General features: G+C 34.7%; 1 protein-coding gene across 5 annotated transcripts in view; it reads left to right on the top strand.

The window, feature by feature from the left end:
- The window catches only part of LOC116997064, a 70844-nt gene that overhangs the window by 39164 nt on the left and 9685 nt on the right, over positions 1 to 21995 (top strand). The window contains exons 3-5 of one of the 5 annotated variants that reach the window (XR_004418065.1): positions 1067 to 2004; positions 4977 to 5052; positions 15046 to 15091. The exons of 2 other annotated variants lie outside the window; for them this stretch is intronic. Coding sequence is in view for 1 of the 3 variants with exons in the window: in XM_033061297.1 (XP_032917188.1) it covers positions 1067 to 1180 (114 nt within the window). In the remaining 2 variants the exon portion in view is untranslated. Of the gene's footprint in view, positions 1 to 1066; positions 2180 to 4976; positions 5119 to 15045; positions 15092 to 21995 lie in introns of those variants that run through there. 2 more of the 5 variants (XR_004418061.1, XM_033061297.1) reach the window with 2 other exon arrangements.

Raw genomic sequence — 21995 nt, forward strand, 5'->3', positions numbered from 1 at the left:
AAGAGGCTACTAAATAAGAACTCCCAATGTAGGTCTTTCTCACAGATCATTATTTTCTCCTATTCTGAAACAGATATGCTCTCCATAAATCTTGTAAAGTTAATGAGATTTATGAGTGCTCATCAGCCTTAAAATTAGGCAATTTAGATTTTCATATGCCTCTAAGCCTCCTTTTTCCACCCAAATTTTGAAATTTCTATTTCTAAATTAGCTTAAAATCATATTTGCTGGTGGTTTAAACTCCTTTCTCTTTTATGCTTTCAAAATTTACGTTTGTAATATTAAAGATCAGTTTCAGAAGTTGTTGGATCAAAGGCCAATATATATATTATTTTTTTTGTATTGCATTTAGTGTTTTCTTGAATCTTAAGAGCTTTTTCAGTGTGAACTCCCAAGTGATTCATAACTAACAAATATTAACCCCCCCCTCACAGCATCAGAATGATCAGCTAGCTTGACACTAGGTGGCAGACAAGACAACTAGGAAGACCCTTGAGCAAACTATCCCTACCTCTGTATTCTGGTGTGCTTCCTTGATGCATTGGGGTTTAACTTTCAGATTTTTTTAGACTCTCTGTTGCTTGGTGTATCTGCACTGCCACACTGCCCAAGGTGTATCCTTCCAATAAATACCTATTTTATTCCTTCTGTTCTCTTTAGTCTCTGCTCCAGGTCTGCCTTTCTAGACATCACCTTCCTTACATATAGGCACCAAAATCAAGGGGTTAGTACTGCAAACATGATAATTGCAGTACAAACTTCCTGCACATACTATTGACTGACTATACCTTTTAGTGCTCATGCTAGTGTTTTGAAGAATGAATAACACTCTTAGAATCCTTTGTCTTTTAAGCCATGAAAAAGTGCACATTGTTAGTAGTTTAATTATGAATATTATATAGATACATGGGAAAGAATATATATTTCATAATATATGAGAAGAAATGCCCTGATAAAACTTTTTGTTATATAAATATGTCTCTTGTTGTATAAATGTAACTCTATATCTATATATATGTGTGTTATATCTATTGGCCTATAGTGAATCTATTGGCTAATATTCTAGGATCTGCTCTCCAGTGCATTCAGGAGCAATGCATTCCAACTAAGACAAAGTCAGGCAAAAACACATCAGGAGGCCTGTGTGGATCAACAACGTCAAATTCAAGCATGTAAATGAAGACTCCGGGGGGTGGAATCAAGGACGGATAGCCTGGGATGAATACAGAGATATTAACTGAGCAGCCAGGGATCAGAATACAAACGCTAAAGACCTGATGGAATTAAATCAACCCATGAACATCAAGGGAAACAAGAAAAGTTTCTATAGCTATGATGGTGATGAAGGGACGATTAGGGAAAGTGTGGAGCCTCTCTACAAGGAAATGGAAGATCTGATGACCCAGGAGATGAAGAAGACTGAGTTACCCAATGACTTTTCTGCCTTTGTGTTCAATGACAAATGTCCCAGCCATGCTGCCTGACTCACAGGACATAAAGCAGTTCCTCCTGGAAAGTATGGTGAGACATGTATAAAATAAGGAGATGATTGATGACAGTCAAGATGGCTTTACTACAGGCAAATTGTGCCTGATGAATTTGGTGGTCTTCTATGACATGATTAAGGCATTGGTGAATGGCAAGAATGGGAAGAATGACTGATGAAATCTATCTGGACTTGAGCAAAACATTTAATGCTGTCTTACATGACAACCTTGTCTCTAAACTGGAAACATGGATTGACAGGTGGAATATGTGGTGAATAACGAATTGGTTGGGTGGATGCGCTTAAAGACTTGCAGTCAATGGCTTGATGTCCAAGTACAGACCAGGCATGAGTAATATTCCTCAGAAGTCAGTACTGGGGCTGTTTAATGTCTTTGTTGGTGATGTGGGCTGTGGGATTCAGTGAACTGTCAGTGCTCAACAGCACCAAACTGTCTGGTGCAGCCAACATGCTGGTGGGAAGGGATATGTCATCCAGAGGAACCTTGACAGTTAGAGGTGAGCTTGTGCACTTTTCATACATTTCAATAAGGCCAAGTGCAAGGTCTTACAGGTGGGTCAGGGCAAACTCAGGTACAAGTAATGGGTTGGATGAAGAGGGGATCAAGAGCAGCCCTGAGGAGGAAGATGTGGATGTATTAGTGGATGAGAAGTCCAACGTGACCTGGCAATGTCCTCTTGATATAGATATAGATAAAATAGATAGATAGATATAAATGATATAGATATAGATAGATATAGATATAGATATAGATGATATAGATAGATATAGATATAGATATAGATATAGATATAGATGATATAGATATAGATAAAGATATAGATAGATGTAATTAGATCTAGATTAGATATAGATGATACAGATATAGATAGATGGAGATATATTGAAAATTTTAGCTGGCTTTCTACCATGTTTTTATTGAATGGTTACACATTTTTTTTCTCTGTGGCAGTTAAAGTGTCTTTTTTATTATTTTTCAAATTCTGAAGCATCTGTTGAATATTGTGAAAGATCTTCTATAAGAATATGCATGAATGACATAATTAGGTCCTATGAACAGAACAAGAAATTTGCTATAAATAAGCTCAGAGAAATAAAAAAATTTGTTAATATAATAAAAATTTATCACAACCATTAGTGGACATATTAACAAGATAAAAAAATTAAAAGAAAATTACTTCCAGATTATATTTTTTTTTTTTTCCCCTGCACCAGGAATGCAAAGTTATTAGACCCAGAGGACTAAGTCTATAATCTGATTTCCGATTCTAAACAAACTGTGTTGGGTAATAAACTTGTAATGAGAAAACAAACAAATTAAACTGTCTAAAAGGTCTGATCCTTCAATAGATTTTTTTTATTTTAATGAAAAAACCTATTGAGTGAAACTTGAATTTTCTTGCTTAGTTTTGAAGCTACCTAAACACACACAATATTGCATTCTTTTTAGCTGTCAGAAAAACCAGTTGAAAAAGCATCAATGATTATTGAATTTGTATAAAAGATAGCTATCCAAGTGATCTAGGACGTTTTCAAAAATATACATAAGCAAATAGAGAGCATTTTGACTGTGGCCTTTTTTTCAGACAGTTAAAATGGACGATATTTGAAAGTTCTCTAAAAAATAATGCCTTAAATTTTCACTTCTAATTACCTGTTAAGTATCAGGAATACTCCGAATTCATAGATAAAATCACTGTGAAGGTTAGATGGAACATAAACCGAAGACAAACAGGAGGCTTTCTTATTGTTTAGCATCATTCATTTCTGGACTGAACTCATTACCAGAGACATCAATCAAGCAAAGGTATTTATCCAGTGAAGTTGAATGTATTTGTTGCATTCTGACATTAATTAGTTTCAAAATATGTTGCATAAGGAAAAGGGTAGAAGCTCAGAAAATGCATTCTTGAACTCCTGCTCTTCAGTTTGTAGGACTCAAGGCATCTATGTGTGTCTATCTGTAAAACTAAACCAAGCTGCAGATGCAGCTCATGTTAATAATACTGAATTAGTTATCTCCACACCCAGGACAACTTTTCTCCATTTCCTCCTTTATGCTGCATGTGCCAACAACATCACTGTCTGCCACAGGCTCGCTTTGCAACAGATTGTGCTGTTTTGCTCTTATGTTGCATTCATTTTGGCTTCCAAGTGGAAGTGCTACTAATGCATTTCTTAGGCACTTACTATAAAAACAGTTTGTCCTGTTGGCAGTTTCAGATACTCAGGAATTCTATGTACTTGTCTTCACTTTGCAGATCATCTTTTTTTGGCACTTAAATATAACAGGAGGAACTTCCTGACTGGAGATAGCACTTACCGTATTACATGAGCTGTGCATTCTTTTTGGCTCTAGGGCTGCACATTGAGACAAGCATTTGGCTCTAGTAGTCAAAACAAAAATGAATAAATTACATCAGCAGAAAAATTCAGGTCAATATAGTTTTGAGCTGCAGGAAAATAATTTGATTTTTACTACCCCTGATGAGTTCTATGGGTCTAGTATTTTGATTGATTTTGGTTTTTTGGTTTTTTTTGTGGGGCAGTCTTATATAAGATTACAGTAATTTCACGATTACAAGCCGCACTGACTATAAGCTGCATCTCTGGGTGTTGGTAAACATTTTGTTCTTTGTCCACACACAAACCGCACCCAATTATAAGCTGCTCTGTTGTTCGCAGGGAGGACCCGCGTGCAACAAAGTTGCCAAATAGTAACAGAATCATGGGATGGGGAGGTTTACTGGCTCGGCTCATGCCGTGAGGGCTCGGGGCTGCCGACGGGGTCAGGTGGCCCAGCTCGGTGCTGCCGCTCGGCGGGGTCACTCGGGACCGGCCGCTGCTAAGCTCGCTGGCCCCGACCTGGTGCTGCGCCATGGTGACAGGGGAGCACGGAGCCCACTGGCACTCACAGCAGTGGTGGGAGGCGGGGACACGGAACCCGCTGGCACCCACGGCGGCAGCGGCAGGAGGCGAAGGAGCCCCCTGCCTCCCCCTGAGCCGCGGGGCGAGCAGGAGGGAGTCCCCGCCTCCCCCCAGGCTGTGCTGCCTGAAGGAGGGACCTCACCCGCCTCCCCCCGCCTCCGTGCTGCCAGCATGGAACCCGGCTCCACCCACCGCAAAACAGAGTAACCAATTTGTAACAATCGCGTAAAACCGGGTTTTACTGGTAGGTGCTCGACTCGGCACCTGGGTTTGCACTTCCAGGGTTGGAAATGTCAGAAAATTATTCACATATTAGCCGCTCCTGAGTGTAAGCTGCATTTCCAGTGTGGGAGTAAAATTTTAATCAAAACGGTGCGGCTTGTAATCGTGAAATTCCTGTACATTTCTTTTCATTACAGACAAATTAGCGTTTACTTCCTCTTATGAATATAGTTCAGCTTCTAATTCTGTTCTAAATATTTTTCATTATCATTCCATTGTTAAACAGAAAAGATATAAAAAAAGAGACACTTTTTTTCAGGTGTCATGTTTCCAATGAATATGAACCCAAATGGATGAAATAAGACTGATTTTTAAAACCAAAGCTTTCAATGCAGGTAATTCTTATTTGATAGCATATATTTTGTAATTAATTCTTTTTTTCTGTGATAGATAATAGTTAATTAGGGTTGGTTCAGAATGGAAATTAAGTACCTACCTTATACTGAATACATAGATGAACACACATTTTGAGATGCCTTGATTTGAGAGCACTCCTTAGTATTAATTGATCATGAGGAAAGGTAGAGAAAAACTCATGAAATGGTATGGAAGGCATAGTAAAACTTTCAACTTTTCTATGTACTATTCCCTTTTTGAGATGCTGAAAATCTAACAAAGCAGAAAACAGTACTAGCAAAGTGAATGTTGGTGATAAAACACAACCTTCTCCTAAGACAGGCATTCAAAAATTAGAGCTAGAGGACCTGTAAAATCAAGAGATAGGAGAAGAAAAACAATAACTTCTCAAGGGAATATGATGACAACTGGATGTAAGATTCATATGAAGAATAAACCAGTATATATTAATAAAGGGTAAGATGATTTTGTGTAGAATCAAATGAGTAATTTGTATCAAACTCAGAGGAAAAGATATTCCACTGTTTCTTTCACCTCCCTTTGTAAGTAAAACAATATAATATATGTTTTATATCAATATAAATAATATATGTTAGGGGTGGGAAATAATAGCAACAGTAGTAATAATAATAAAGAAAAAAAATGTTGTCATTATCCAAGTAGGATATTTAAGTAGCAGTACTGGAAAGGAGGGGAGATGTGCTGGAAAGTAACTGCAGACATGTTACAGACATGGCTGAATATCTCGGTCTGTACTAGTATGTGTGTGTCATATGGTCTTTCTCCATTCGCTAAGATTTTGCTCCTTGGTAAACTCAACCACCTGCTCATAAAACAGCAGCAGGTGAAACAATCACTGACAAGTGTATAGTGGAAACATCTCACAAGGTCCTCCTAGGGAGCAGTTTTATAACACATTTGCTGGTATGTACTTAAATTCAGTTTATACTTAAAGGTGGTGTATACTTAAAATGCTAAGACCCATATCATGAATTACTGATGTAGGAGTGCAATGAATTGCACACAGGTGAAAGTTAAGATACTGTAGTATTGTAAAATATGAATCAAACTAGTAAATGAGTGTACTAATATTTCGGTTTCCCAGAAACTCTTTGCTATGCTTTCGGAAGGTTCCTGTTTTCATTCTGTTTATTCATTCCCTCAGTCCCTTAGAGAAATGTAGAATGGATTGTCCATTTAATAAAGCTTTGTGAACTCAGCTAGTCTCTAAATAAACAGTTATTCAGAACTTTACTTTCTAGGGTATGCAATCTTCATCCCCCAGATATATCATAAGCCAAAAGATATCCTGACTCTGCTCATTCAGTTTCAAGAACCTGGAAGAGACAGGAAATTTGGAAACCCTGGAATCCCTCTAATCTCTTAGTTCATCTTATTACTAAATGATAACACTTCTCAAGGTTAATTCTGCTTTTCAGGATCCTTCTGCTTAGCCTTACATTTAAGTGCTATTTTGTGGAATGTTGTTACTTAGATCTGACAGTGGATTTTTCTTTTCATCGCATATACTGTCATTTGACTACATAAACAGTAAATTCAACATCAGATGTATGTAAGAGCGGTTTAAAAAGTGAGGCTTCAGAGTTTGCACTATGAATGAGGTGCTAATAAAAACAAGTTAATACTTTACAGTACAGCTTTAAGTACCATTGTCCTCATAGTTGTAATAGCCTTTCCATTAGAGACTCAGTCAGGGAACTGAAGATATCAGCGTTCCATTGATTTAGGCAGAAAATTTAAATGTGCAAGCTTAAGAAAAAAGAGAGAAGTAAAAAAGTAATGAAATTTCACAGATTTCTAGAGATTACATTAGACTTAGAATGCCTTAAAAATACCTGTTTTTTATATCTTTTGGTATTCATGGTGGCTGCCAGGTCATCTAAAAAGTAAAGAGCCATTATGGTCTTAGTGGTTGGGTTTAGGTTTGGGGTTTTGTTTTATTTGGGGATTTTTGTTGGGGAGGAAGTGCTTTACACATGGAAAGTACCATTACGAAGCTATTTTTTAAGAGACTCATTAACAAGTAAAACCTCCCTAGTAAAAAAATTTTTCCAATTGTTCTCTTTTATCTGCTCTAAAATTTTCTAAGCAGATTAGACATAAAGCATATTTTAAAATACAAATTTTATCCATATTACTCAAATAAACTCTTCCTGTCAGATATGCCTCTATGCATCTCCCATATCCAGATGAATACATGAAATATTAAATACCTAGATATTTTTTGGCTTAATGTTTTACATCTGCAAAGTGGAGATTTAAAGAAATTAGATGCCTTGGACAAGATCACAGACAAAGTACTGACAGGCCAAGAAACAGATTGTTCAGAACGGACTTTGGTGAATCAACAGGGGTTTTTAATGAGTTTTTGATGACATATGCTTTTTACTGCATTTGTCAATTATTGTTGTTGCTATTTTACAAGTAGAATTTATATTTTATGGTAAATAAAATGCGTTCTTTTTAATTCCGGATGACTATATTATATAAGCATATCCTCCAAAAGACCTTCCAAATTCTCCATATCAAAGTAAAGAATTCAACTGTTTCTCAATTGCTGGACCCTAAGCATTGGAGTGTTCTTATCAATTAATTAATTCCTTATTAAATTTATAAAAATTATTTTGTTTTGTTGGGGTTCTATTTAGTATTTTTTTTGTTTATTATATCTTTGTTAGGAGAATCCAATCAGACTTTAACTTCCTCCTTTTCTGAAATTTCTCCATCTCTCCTAACCCTAAATTTTGTGGAACAAAAACCATTTGCTATCCAACTCTTCAGAGTCAATCAATCAATCAACTGATCTTTATTCAGTTCCATAGCTTTAATCCCAAGATTTTCTACGATTGCATTATTCAATTCTAATCTATCAAAGTCAATCTAATAATAAAAATTCACTGTGAAAATATGTAAAGAGAAAATGCAGCATCACATAGCATTGAGTAGTTTTGCTCAATATATTGTGAGTTTTAAGTCAGCTGCAGTGGCAGCTCAAAATACTGTAGTGAAAGTTGTTGCAGCAGATTATTGGAACAAATTTACAAAGTACATAATACAAGCCAGGAATATTAGCATACTTTTAGCTCTACCACTGTTCACCCTATAGTAAAAATATTTTATACTATGGCCTAAAATATCTAAAAGCAATGAAACAGCATAAGAAGTCTCTAAATTGGCTCTGAATTTTCTTTTAATGTATTGAAGTTAGCCTGAAGATAGGACTTTGTTTATGTAATTTAATATTTATAAGGCTAAACTAACTTCACAAAGTAGTACATATTTACATCTCTAAGTAATTGCTCCCAGTAATTAGTTAATTGCTTTACTAGGGATTGCAAAGCATTCATGAAAAATATTTTCTACACATCCAGTGATTTAGAGACTGAACATGGACTTCATATAGACATAGTGCACCTATTATAAAATAATTATACATAATTTGTATGTACTTATTCTTTGTGCAGAAAGCCTTACTGATATCAAGTAGCTAAAACTAATTAGCTACAAATTCATGTCTGTAGTATTTTCCTGTGTTCCTGCAAAGTTAGCAATAATGTAACAATGTTGTTTCTACTTTTACTTGCATTTTAACATTATTTGAAATCATGTCATCTGCAAGTTTGATTCAATCGGAATGCCAGAAGCACAGAACAAAAAAATTATTGTATAAAGAAGATACAGAGAGGATCTTGTACCTCTCACATTTATTCTGGAGCTTGCACAACAGGACAAAGAGGCTAAAAATGAAAATATTTTTCTAGACTTTATATTCATCCATAGAATTAGTTTGATATTGTATTTAAAAGCACTGCTTGTAATTCATTATGGACAGCAGTTTGAGATGCTAAAAAAAGTCAGATTATTTTAATAGTACTGTGACCTCTCTTTTAGACGTCTGTATCTCTACTGCTTGTGAGTGATTATGACAATTCACTGACAAAAAGGCAAGTAAACCACTGCAGGTACATGGAGCATACATGTAAGTGTGAAGAAAATGACACAGTTTTCTCAGAAAATAGAAGGATTTAAGTTTTTCTAAGTAAGGTTCTCATGTTTTATGTTCTACCACAGTGCTAAAAAGGTTTTTGCTGAAGACAGGGGAGTCAGGTGATTTAGTAAGTCTTCAGATCCAGATTCGAATCATGTGCAGAGTTGGTTATACACATCTTCCAAATCCACACTGATAAGCTGCAACAAGCTTCTTTCATGGATTAAAACAGATTTTAATATTGCATATAGTGCAACTGTTTGAGAAAGAATATTGCAACTATGAGCAAGATATGAAAAGAGTGACAAAGAACTTTTTGGAAAGCTGTATTAGAATATTGCTCCATATTCAGATAAATATTTACAAACAAAATTCTGCCGAGGGGAAATCAAAGAGAAATTAAAGTAAAGAATGACTACAATAAGAATATAATTCTCTAAAGTATGTAATACCTTGTATAAATGAAAAACTTCTATATCTCCCTTGGAAATAGAATGCAAACATGAAATGAAGATACAGATATCACCGCCAACCTTGTTTAAAAAAAAACACGAACATTTTATTTTTCTAAGTTATATTGCCAGAAGAAGTTTATAGGAAAAGAAATCATAGAAATCATGTATAGTTTTGTTTAGCCTCACTTAGCCTTAAAATATGCTAGTTGTCATAATTTACTGTACGTAGAAATAAATAACTGCTGCTGACAGTGTTCCATTTCCCTCATCCCATTCAACAGTGGCATTTGATTCTTATTTGGGTCCATTCAGGAAAGGGTCTCTGTTTGACCAGGTCAGTATGCAATATCAACTCTAGAGAATGCACATTTCTGCTTGCCTTGGAATTCTGAAATATATTAATGGAATAATATACTTCTGTTAAGTAAATTTATCTGGAGCACAAGATTAAAACTACAACTCTAATTACTATACTCTAGTAATTACGGAGTATAGACTGTGTATTAGCATCCATTGATGGAAAAAATTTTCAGGAAGCTGGCACTTGAACCTAACTCTGTCCTTTGAATGTAAAATGTGTAGGTTTCACCTTGTGATGAAAATTAGCAGAGTGACAAGGAGGAGACCTCTGTTCTTGTCCTGTTTTACTTGTTCTGTTGTCCCTTCTTGTGTTTTTGTCTTCTTCATGAAAGAGTTCATATGCAATGCTTTGAACAGAGCATTACTCAATGTAATACCCATGTTTTATTCAATTCAAACTAGTGAAAACTTACATGCTTTGATTTGGTTTGTTAACACACTTGGTAATCTTAACATCATCTGTTACATTACCTGTGACTTTATGGTATTTCACTGCCTCGCAACAGAATATTGAATTTAGGTTCAGTATGGGTTGGAGAACTAAAGAGGAAGAATTATACTCATTTTAGTGACTTGAACACTGATATACATTATCTGATAAATTAAAGACCAGTTTGAATATCTAGAAACTTTTTTTAAGGGTACTTAGACCTTCAGCTTGGGCTACTCTTCCCAGTACCTTCAAATGCAGCTGTAGTCATCCTGTAGTTCATCTGCTAGCCATTCATGGCATTCATTGTACTCCCAGAAAAGGAGGAACTCAAAGCCTGCTGCATAAAATAAATGGGGATAATGGTGTAATTCAACTCTTCTAAATTGTATCACAAAGTTTTTGCATGTCTGGACTCTGAAAACCTCAATTACAGGAGAATCTTGAGGCAAGCAGCTCTCCATGTTCCTTTGTTTAAATGAACACACCAAAGGACATTAAAGGCTCTCAATCTTTAAAAATGGATTATTTAGAAGATAAATAAACTAAAACAAGATAATCCTGTAAAAAAATCAGATTTTTTAAATTTCAAACATCAAAATTTAAAAAAGGTTTTAAACAATTATCCTTTGTCTCCACCATCTCCTTTTTTTCTTCCTTTGCTTTTAAATCAAAGAATTCACTGTGTTCTGGATCAGAAAGACCGTAAATTCTCTCTAGGTCTTTAAAAAATTTTATCTTGCACAAGTTCGGCTTTTGTTTCTACCTAACAGCAAGCTCTTTGTTTTAAAAAAAGTTTCAATCTCCCTCATCCTGTAGGCTACTCCTCAGTGCCTGCCTCACATGATATTTTTCAGTCTGACCAGATACTCAGCCTAAGATAGCAGTCTTCCCTTTCCTGTAAGCATTCCTTTTAATTAGCCAGGCATCAACCTGGACAAGTAGCCTTTTCCCCTCTTGTTCAACCATCCCTTATAGACAGAATATGCAATCATAGAATCATTAAGATTGGAAAAGACTTTGAAGATTATCAGGTACATTGAAGTGTGTCATAAAGTGCTGCATCTACTCCAGGGATAGTGATTCCACCAATTCTGTGGGAAACTTTTTCCAGGATTTAACCACTCTTTCAGTAAACAAATTTTCCTAATATCCAACCTCAGTGTCTCAACATGCAATGGCATACACATGCAATGGACTGTCAGATAATTCAGTTAATCATAGAACTGTAGAAACTGTAGAAATCACAGCCTTCGACTCTTAGAGTGTTTCATCAAGAAAATATGAATAAAAATCTCTTTGGCTTTCATAGATAATTTGAAGGCTACAGAGTCACAGTTTTTCCCTTTTGTGATTTGGTCATTAACCTTTCCTGCCTCCAATCAGTTCTCTCCTCCAGCTCATCTTACTTCACTCATTTCCTTTATTCTTTCATCTAGGCTCTCTGTGTCATCACTTAGGCTTCATATAAATGCATTGACTCCTCACCTGTCATCCCAATTTCTTTTGTTCTGTTTATTCTCAGATCTTTCCTTGTCATTTCTGTTTACTAACACAATTTTCACTCTCTGTCCACCTACTGACCTTTTCTCTTTCAGTTTTTAGTCTCATGTGCCTTCTAATGAAAAATGGCCTAAGAAAGTGAGCTTCCTGAACATAGTACCAATATGGCTATCAGGAGTTCCATGAAATGGTAGTGTTATGAGGAAAGATTTGGTCAGTTCTGTATTGCTTATTGTTATCCATTCAATAGCGAAAACTTTTTAGAGTCTCATACCTTGAGCAGATGTGAAGATCTTAATGGGATAACAACAGACACGTTCTTGACAGACTTTGTAAAAATCTCTTTTCTAAAATGTGTAGCATTGCAGATTTTTATACAAGCAAATACTATTTCATTTTGCCTAATTTTCTTTAGATACTTTCTTGGGAATAGATCTGTTTTATTGAACATTTGTGGCAGAATTACCAAAAAAGGGCAAATTATTCCTTCCTGAGTCTTTCAGGTGTTCACTTAGCATGGAAAATATGAATTCAGACTATTTAAGCAATGAAAAGTTATGATCAACTGAATATATGAACCACTGGTCAACCTTAATAACAGGTGGTACCAGCAGTCCTACTTAAAATTTTTATGATGCTCTTGTTGCCATGGAAGCAATTGTTCCAACACAAATTGCCCTAAGACTTCATTCTTTGATAATAAGAATAATATACTCATTTAAATATACTTGTGTATGGATCAGTTTCTCAGGGTGAGAACACCAGTGCTTCAACTCTCATCATCAGTGTAAAATATCTTTTAAAAATTTATATTATAGGCATAAACATACTATGGAGCAAGATTTGAAGCATGGAAAACTTGTGAAGTCTCAACATAGGGTGACTGAAATCTGCAATACAGACATATATGTACATAATATTTTGGTACCACAGGAAGGTTTTACAAAATGGAGCAGAAACAACTTCATAAGTATAGTTGCATTTCCTCCAACATTACTGTTATGGTAAAGTATATTGATTACCATTAGATTCTGTACAGAGACTGGTGCAGTCTGTAGTGAGCTTCTTTCCCTTATTTTTACATCTGTGTACATCTATTGTACATTTGTACATCTATGATAAGGAATATTATTCTTCTGGTATTTGGGGACAAAAATGCCTTTGAGGACTTTGTTCTTAACACTTCTTCAGTAATTTCACCAGAACTGCAAAAGGAGGGAAAATTTTCTTGATAGGTAAATAAAGAATATAGAGAAAAAATGTAAAGGGTAAGTGAAGCTTAGCTTAAATAGAATAGTATTTAAGACTTTTATTAATGATTATTGCTTATGCAAAAACTTTGATTTATAAAACCATCAATTCTAACTGTAAAATATAAATTAATTATCATCTAACTCCATATAAACACAAAACAATTGAATTCAGAAATGATATTTTCTATTAATCTCTAATGTTTAACATTCCTTGCACCCAACTACCAACAGTGAAATATATCTTTCCTTACCAGCAAAGGAGAAATAAAAGCAATAAAACCAATATACATTGAATCCTGTGGCTCCAAAAATTTTCACTGGTATTCAAAAGTGCTTCACATTTCTATACAAGATCTGTTTTAACATAAGGTATCTATTTCAACTTTTAGTTTTATTTATCTTCAGGAGGAAAAAAAGGAAAAAAAAGTACCCTCCCCATCATATATTCATATGCCTTCTATAAATGTTTTCTAATGTGTTGGTATTTTAATTTATATTACTGACAGTTACCCTACCTATATATACTTTGTCCGTTTTATAGCAAAATTCACTGCTGTATTTTAAAAATTATACAATTTTACATTTAAACACCTTCAAGAAGTGGTTTCTGAACCCTTGACCACTTTTCCAGTGTGGGGCAGTGAATGGCCGGCTGTATGGGACTGAGCTGCCTACTGGAATTAACCCGCAGCTGCTTAGTCTGGTAAGAGTCTGCATTAGTCTGCATCTGCTAATATTTTCACTGCAGAAGTCTCTGGAAGTTGCTGCTAAAGTTGAATCTTCATAGGCTAGATGCCAACAGAAGAACATAAGGATAGGGTTTCTGCAAGTATGCAGTGTCTATAGTACAGATCTCAAAGTTTCCATTGCCATGGCAGCATTGGTTGGGGTTGGAAAGGACCTCTGAAGGTCATCTCACCCCACTCCCCTACTCATGTTAGGTCACTAAAAACTATTTCTTAGGCCTGTGTTCAGATGGGATGGAGACACCAGAGCCTCTTTGGGCAAACTGAACGAGTGCTGTGAGAGACTAAAGACTGATGCCTCGAGATATTTGAGGGGTGCATGTGTGTGGGGGAAGAGGCTGGTCAGGTCTTACCCTGGTAAGGCAGTGTAAGCTTCCCTAGAGCCTGTATCCCAGCCCAGCAGTGCCTGTCAATCCCTGGCACAGCAGAGGCAGTGCTCTGCACCAGCTTCTGGAGCCCCTAAGCCAGCTCCTGAGAGGGCAGATGACTGGAAGTCCTTCCTGAGGGATGGGCCCAGAAAGGAGTATTTAAAGCTGAACACAAGGCAAGCACATGTCTTAATACTACCTCCTCCTGGAATTTCTATCCACAGAATACTGCTGAAACCCAGGGTTTGGTAGCTGTATGTGCCCTTTTCTATATATTTTCTGTCTTTATGTCCTCTTTCTTCCTCCAATTCTCTCTTCTTGAAATTTTTGAGCAATTTAAAATCAAATGGGCCTCGAGTTTGCTAAGTTGAATAGGCTGAGTTAGTACTTTGAGAAGGGTTTTATGTTGATTGAAGGCTGTTCTAAGCCTTTGCCAAGATCCTCTGATTTTACAAGGTTGCCAGTGAAGTTCTTTTTGTTGTTTTAACCTCTTGAGAATATCTTGTCAGTATTTCTCCTGTGTGTCTAACTCAGAGTACGTGAACACCCATAAACCATTTAAAAAGTTTTCATCTAGCAAGTTTTTTGGGGCTTTAAATGTCCTCAGTCACAGTATCAAATATGATGCACAATAATATATACAATCAAATATGATAGAGTATGGATTATATTTTCTGGTTTTGTCCAGGTTAGAGTTGATTTTCTTCATGGTAATTGTTATGGGATGTGCTTTGGATGCTTTTTAAAGTAGTAGAGTATTGTTAGTTTTATATACAAAGTTATCCCACACTGCCCGATGTTTATAGTGATTTTCTCTTTTTTCTCTCTTTGTATTTGCAAATTTTAGCATGGTATGATCAGCAACTGGATCATTCTCCAAACTCACTTAGCAGGTTAGTAAAGCATGTAAGAAAAACAAGAAGACCAAAATCACCAAGTAACAAGTTATCAATGTAAAAAATGATCAAATAAAATTAATTGTAGTAGAAAGCTTCTGTTCTGGTTCCAGTTACTCAAAATTTCTTCCAGTGTCTGCAAAAATGAAACTCAGATGGGTATGTATTTATTTTTTTTTGCAACCTGCAGGTTTGCAGGCAGGAACTTGTGCTGAGTCCAGAGTTTTTTATGTTTCTCAAAGGTTCTCTTATTGGAATGGAATGAAGTAGACAGGCAAGCTGAGTACTAGTTGATTCCTGCTATAAAAGAGGATTAAAAGTTAGGGTGGCCTCAAAAGCTAGTGCCACCAGCAAAGTAAAACTGAAAAAGGAGCAAAAAAGCTGCTGTAGAAACTGAAAAATCCATTGGATAATATTACTTTTGATACTGGAGCATAGGTATCATACTTCATAAATTGTTCATTATCACTGACTTCTAGTTGCAAGGTCACTGTGATGTACTCACTGTCTGGCCACTTTATTCACTTCTAACAATACTAGGGAAAAAACCTTAAATAAGCTACTTTTGCAGCTGAAAAGCAATTTGCCACAATATCAGCTAAAAAAAAAAGAAAAGAAAAGAAAAAAAGGATTCAAATCTTTGGTATGGCAGTTTTCTGCTCAAACAAATTTTGCCATTGAGGAATACTGTACATGAATTCAGAACCAATTTGGAAATAGACAGGGCAGATGTTACACTGACCTCTGACCATTAGAATGTGATAGATAGTTTGGCTTAACTTTTCTTATCAGATAATATTACCTTCAGGGAAATCATTATCAACAGTGCATCTTTTAGCCATGTGTTGTCCCATATTGGATATTTGTGTTCTTTTGGGGAAAAAAAAATTAGTTCAGTTGAAAACCAAAACTGATTTTGATACTGCTGCTGGTGTGTAACAGTATAAAGAAGTTAATTCATAAATGTGCATACATAAAAAAAATATGGTCCAACAATAAGAAATTGCTTAGTAGATGTTTGAACTGCTATTTTAAAAATAATTTACCATCCTCCTTTTCATAATATGAAAAATCCAAATCAAATTTCTAACACTAAAAAAAAGAAATAAAAAATAGCTTGCTGTTCTAGTGAAGAAATGTCCTATATATTCTTACCTCAGAACCTCTTTAGACTTATGAATTTGCATCTGAATTGAGTTTCTCTACAATTCTTGACTCTTAAATAAAACAGTGATCAGATGTCTCATCAGGTTTTTTTTGGCTGGCTTATGTCAAAGCAATGTATGTCGCATTTAGAACACACAATAGCATAGCACTAGTCTTTGTGAGAGCCTTGACAAAAAAATCTGTTCTACAGTTTCCTCCACAAACTGATTTTCATCTCACCTATGTTCATTTCTGTTATGAGGAGTGGAAGAACTTTATTTTTATTTTTCCTTACTCTTAAAGATCCTTTAATTATTTAAATAATTAATTTTCTTTGTAATCTAAAGAAATAAAAGAGACAAAAAGAAATCAGTAGGGAATATTTAATGATTTGTAAATGAGATGGGATCTAAGAGACTTTAACCTTCCATAAGGTGAGAAGCTTAACAAGAAGTCTAAGGAAAAATGAGTTTTTTTATTTAGAAGAGCGCTACTGATAAATGAAAACAGAAACTCTCAAAATATAGAAATTTTTTTCCTGAATGAAAAAAAGTGCTTTGAATTTTCCAACTGTTGATCTAGGCATAACATATACAGATTGATTATACACAAAAGAAGAATGCAATATTGTTGTCTTTCTGGACTTATTAATTATACTCTCTCTTCTCTGGTTCCATTCATCACAAATGGTAAAGGACTTTTTGACACAACTTTGCATGATACCAATATGGTTGTCTAAGCAGAAGAATGCGATTAATAGACTAAAGTATTGACTAATAGAATATTAGCTGTATATATTACATTGTTGTATGTATTAAAATATACTAATGGAATAGAATCTGCAATGTGAATTTATAGAATCATAAAATCTCAGCATGGTTTGTGTTGAAAGGAACCATAAAGATTGCCATGGGCAAGGACACCACTCACTAGACCACATTCCTCAGAGCCCCCTCCAACCTGGACTTGAACACTTTTGGGCATGGTACATCCACAACTTCTCTGGAAAATCTGTTCCAGTGCCTCATCACATTCACAGTGAAATAATTTCTTCTTGTCCATGTTGTTTGTGCCAGAGCTGATGGCTGCAGGGGACAAGGTGCTGAAGGGAAACCAGCAGCCTCCTCCTTTTCTGCAGCCACCTCATTTTGCCTGACGTTGCCCCAAATGGTTCAATGCAGAGACCATTGCTTAATTTAACAACCATTCAATTATATCTACTAATATTTTAATTTCTTCCACATACAAAAATAAGATCAAACAAACTAACAGTTCTTTCATTTAATTCACTCTCACATAGCTGCCCATTAAATGGACAGATCTCACATTTAAGTCTGTCATAAGTATATGTAGGATTATTCATTTAAATTACTTCATATATATTATTTTCTGTACATGTATATACCATGTTCAAAGTAAGTGTCAGTGGATACTACAAACTCCATCATTTTCTTTAAGTGTGTTTTAAATCTTCCATTTCACTGTTCGCTAAAGTAAATTTCGTTCATAAACTACTGTGAAAAAGGCTGAATTTTTTTGATATTTTTTGTGGGTAGGAGGAAGACAAAATTTAAAAAATAGATAAAAGAAATAGCTTTTTGCATTTAATTAGCAAAAAATACTAGGACGTGGATGTTTAATGTCCCCACACAAAAACAGCAAAGAAGATTTTGTAATTAAATAAGATACATGCAAATGTTTATATATATGTATTTATACATACATTATGCTATACAACATGAAAAGCATCTACACCATGTTGATACATTAATAATTTATTTATATTTCTTGATTCCATCTTGATCACACAGGATACAAAACCAAACCTTAGTCTTACTCAAAAATTGCTTTACTCTTTTTCTGATACATGTTTGTTAGGAAGTTGAAATTGCTATTTTATGTCAGAAAATACTGTGGATTGGTTCACAATATTTTAAATTATGTTCTATTATTTCTTTTCGCAATTTTCTATTTTAATAGTCCCTTAAGATAGGTGACCTAACTTTGTAAGTGGATAGAACTGATTTAAGACTGCAAGTTATTAATGTGTTTAGCAACTTCCATTTATGAGAATTAGATTTCTATTGCCATAATGGAAGTAAATTTTGGTTTTTCTGGAAATCTTATACAATTTCTTCAATCTTGAACCAGTCTGAATAACGCGTTCCTAGAACATATCGTGACCTTCCTCCACATCATATTTTTCATATCAGTATTAAGTATATGTGAGTATAACAACCATATTCCTCATACAGCATTTCTGGAAAGTCCAGTTATTAACTTTTTTTGTCATGCTGAAAATCAATAATTTATTCTTACACTTTATTGTCAATATTTAAATCTGTTTAGAATGCATTGCAGTATTTTACCTTTCTTTATATGCGTAAGAAGTTTCTACAAAGGACTTGATTAAGATTTCTGAAAGACCTAAAAATATTACGTTAATATTTCCCATTTATCTACAATTTTAGTAGATTAGAGGGGCTTGAATTTCCTTTGTAGTAGCCATGTTATTATCTCCATCTCTGTTCTGATTTTCAGAGTAACAAAACATGGTTAATAGTGGATTTCCTTATTCTGTGTTGACAGGGAAGCAGTTTTGAAGAAAATTTGTAACTTCTGTTCATTGACTAGCAATCTTACCTAGCAACTGGTTTATTTGCATAGACTGTGTTTTACCTGACAGCTGATTGTCATTTTGTGGAATGGGGATGACACAACAATCTGGAAGCACTTTTCCTGCAAATGATATGGGGTTTTTTGTTTGTTTTGGTTAGTTGGTTGGTTGGTTGGTTGGTTGGTTGGTTGGTTGGTTGGTTGGTTGGTTGGTTGGTTGTTTCTTTCCCTGGGAAGGAGATGGGAAACTCAACTGGAGTTACAATGTGAATATAAAATATTCAGTTGACTTTATGAATAAAACCCACAAAAGCAAAATGAATGTTAAATTTCTTTTTATATCACAAGACAATTTTCAGAATTTAGGATGACTTTCAAATTGTTGAATAGGTGTCTCCTTCTCTCCTTTTATCCAAAATTTGCTTTTTCATTTCAGCCATTACCAGAAAATATAGCCTATATAGATGCAACCTAGCTACATTATTGTCTCTCTTTAATTTGTTTTTCTTCTTTGATGATATACATAATTTTTGCACTTATCTTCACGTGTGATTGAATTCCAAAGAAGGAAAAACCATCTGGGATTCAAAGCAAATTGAATTAAAGGAGAATTTCTAATTTTACCCTGATATTTGTGTAGTTTCTTCAATGATATTCAGTAATATTATTTCTTCTTTGTTAAGTGTGGTTTTATAGTTTTCCCAGGAAATATCTATGTTGTGAAAGAGCTTATATTTGCATTCTGAAATCTCGTAGTTAGAGAACCATCTAAAAATATATTTGGTATTTGAGCCCACAGTAAAAGACTGTCTTTTAAATTAAACAGAATGCAAGAATTTTGTGTGACTCTTAGCACTTTCAAAGTGAAGGCTAACTTCTCCGATTTTGATGCATGTCACTGGATTTTCCTAGCTAATGAAGCAAGATAACTTGAAGAAAGTCTAGTAAATTAAAGGGACACTTAAAGTCTAGTAAATTAAAGGGACACTTCCAGACTCTGAAACTCTGTTGTTCATGATTTAAAATTGCTAGAATAATCCCTGAAACACTTTTGCTTTGTGAAATGTAGCAGCCCTAGACATAGTCTGGAAACTAATGTAAGAAAGTCAGAAAAATCAGAATGGAAAAGACCTGTTTTGGAGAGTAACAAGGCTGAAAGTAACAATGTGAGGTATTTCCCTTTGTAGCCTCAATATCAGAAAATTATCCCATGTTTTTCATGGTAATGTGGACATAAATTCAACTTTGTGTCTTTTAAATAGCAGGAAATAGCCTATTTTTTTACTGTCAAAAACGTTCCGCTTAACTGTGACGGGATCCACAAGTCAGAGACAGAGACAACACACACTTTCAGAGACCCATGCAACAACAACTCTTTTTATTGTTCAGATCCTCCTCAAACAGGAGGTTCAGAACACCCTTGTCTAGACAGCTGACTGGTCTGGCTTTACACTGCCCAGCTCCAGATACATCTGCATTTAGGGCTGAGTGTGATTGGCTGAGGGTCCCTGTGTAGATTTGAATCCAACCTACTCTTGTTCACCCAGGGATTTGTTTACTTCTAGGCTGGGTGAGTTTAGGGGACAGCTTCAGACCAACTGCACTGTGACATTTAACTAAATTTTAGGATTGTCTGCTTAAAGGAAAAGAATTTTTAAGAATTAACCAGTGCACATTTAGCCACATAAACCACAATAAATAATAATGCATAATATGCTTCCCCTTGCGTTTCATATGATAAATTGGTATGTATTTCATTGGACTTGGAGAAGAAAATTGTATGAGTCCTTCAACCCTTATAAATGTTTCCCAACATGGATGTCTTCGTAATTAATTCCTCACTCGGGAAGTTATTTGGGTTAATAACAGTTTTTTCTCCCTTTAAACTTTATTTGTTACTCTTTTATCCAAATAAGAAGGTGTTTATCTATATTTCCATCAAGTCACATTTTTCTACTTTTTTATTTAAAAGTCCTAATTGCAATTTTAATTTGAGATTTAAGGCAGGTATTTAATAAATGTTTATCCCTAGCTGAGCTATTAACAAGTTAAAAAGTCATTGTGAGAAACAAAGCTCTTCCTCACTAGAAAATGCTCAAGGATTTTGTCACGTGCACACTTCATACCTCAGTGATAATATAGATCTGTTAATTATATTTCTAACAGTTGCATGAGAAGTTAACAATATATCTCAGAAAAGACCAGAGGTACTGGTAATCATGATATTGGCATAAAAATGATTCAAGGAATTTAACTTGTTTTGAGTGATATGATTAAAACTTACTACTTTATTTAACTAATCATCACTAGTAGAAGAGAATGTTTTTCTTTACATGTTTCCTAGATACCTGGTTGCAATTAAATTTTTAATCAACAGTTTCTATATTTATATCTGCTTTTGTGTTTATGTGCCATTCTTGTTACACGAATCAAACCATATGAAAAGTATATTTGTTCTCTCTATTGTCTCCATAATGTGAAACAAATAGTTCTTAATAATTGTAAGTACTGAATATTTCTTTAATTTTCTCTCCTGAAAAAAAACCCCAAAAAACAAAAAAGTAAAACCATTTACAAAGAAAAAAGGATTATTTTCTCTCTTTACTCTGATAGAGAAATCTGTATGTTATGAAATAAAATGTGACATATTGTCAGGAATAGGATTGACACTACTTATCTGAGCAAGTAAAACTTGCTGTTGATGGAGTTGGTCATTACACATTTGGATCACAACTAATTATTATATATATACCCCTAACTAACTTCTACTTCTATACATGTCAGAACATCTTAAATGTAAGTGATGAAATTTAATTTTACTAGCATAATTCTCTTAAAAGTATATGCCTAACCTCCTGTTTTAAGTAGAGTTCACCCATTTTTTTCTGCCTTGCATTAAACACTGACTGGCCCACAGCAGAAGCTGTAAAGTGAGTTTGATTGTATTTAGACTATTTTCTGGCTCAGAAAATTAAAAGTTGCTAGGAAAATGAAAAAAGTAACACAAAAATTCAAATAGTTGATGTAGCTTTCTAATAATTAGTTTATCAAATAAGTAGGGATAAAATAGTCACCAAAGCACTGCTTAGCTTCCCCAAATGAGAGGAAACCTACTTTACTAGATAGATAAATGTGTTAA

Source organism: Catharus ustulatus, chromosome 5, assembly GCF_009819885.2.
Source record: "Catharus ustulatus isolate bCatUst1 chromosome 5, bCatUst1.pri.v2, whole genome shotgun sequence".
Classification (NCBI taxonomy): Eukaryota; Metazoa; Chordata; class Aves; order Passeriformes; family Turdidae; genus Catharus; species Catharus ustulatus.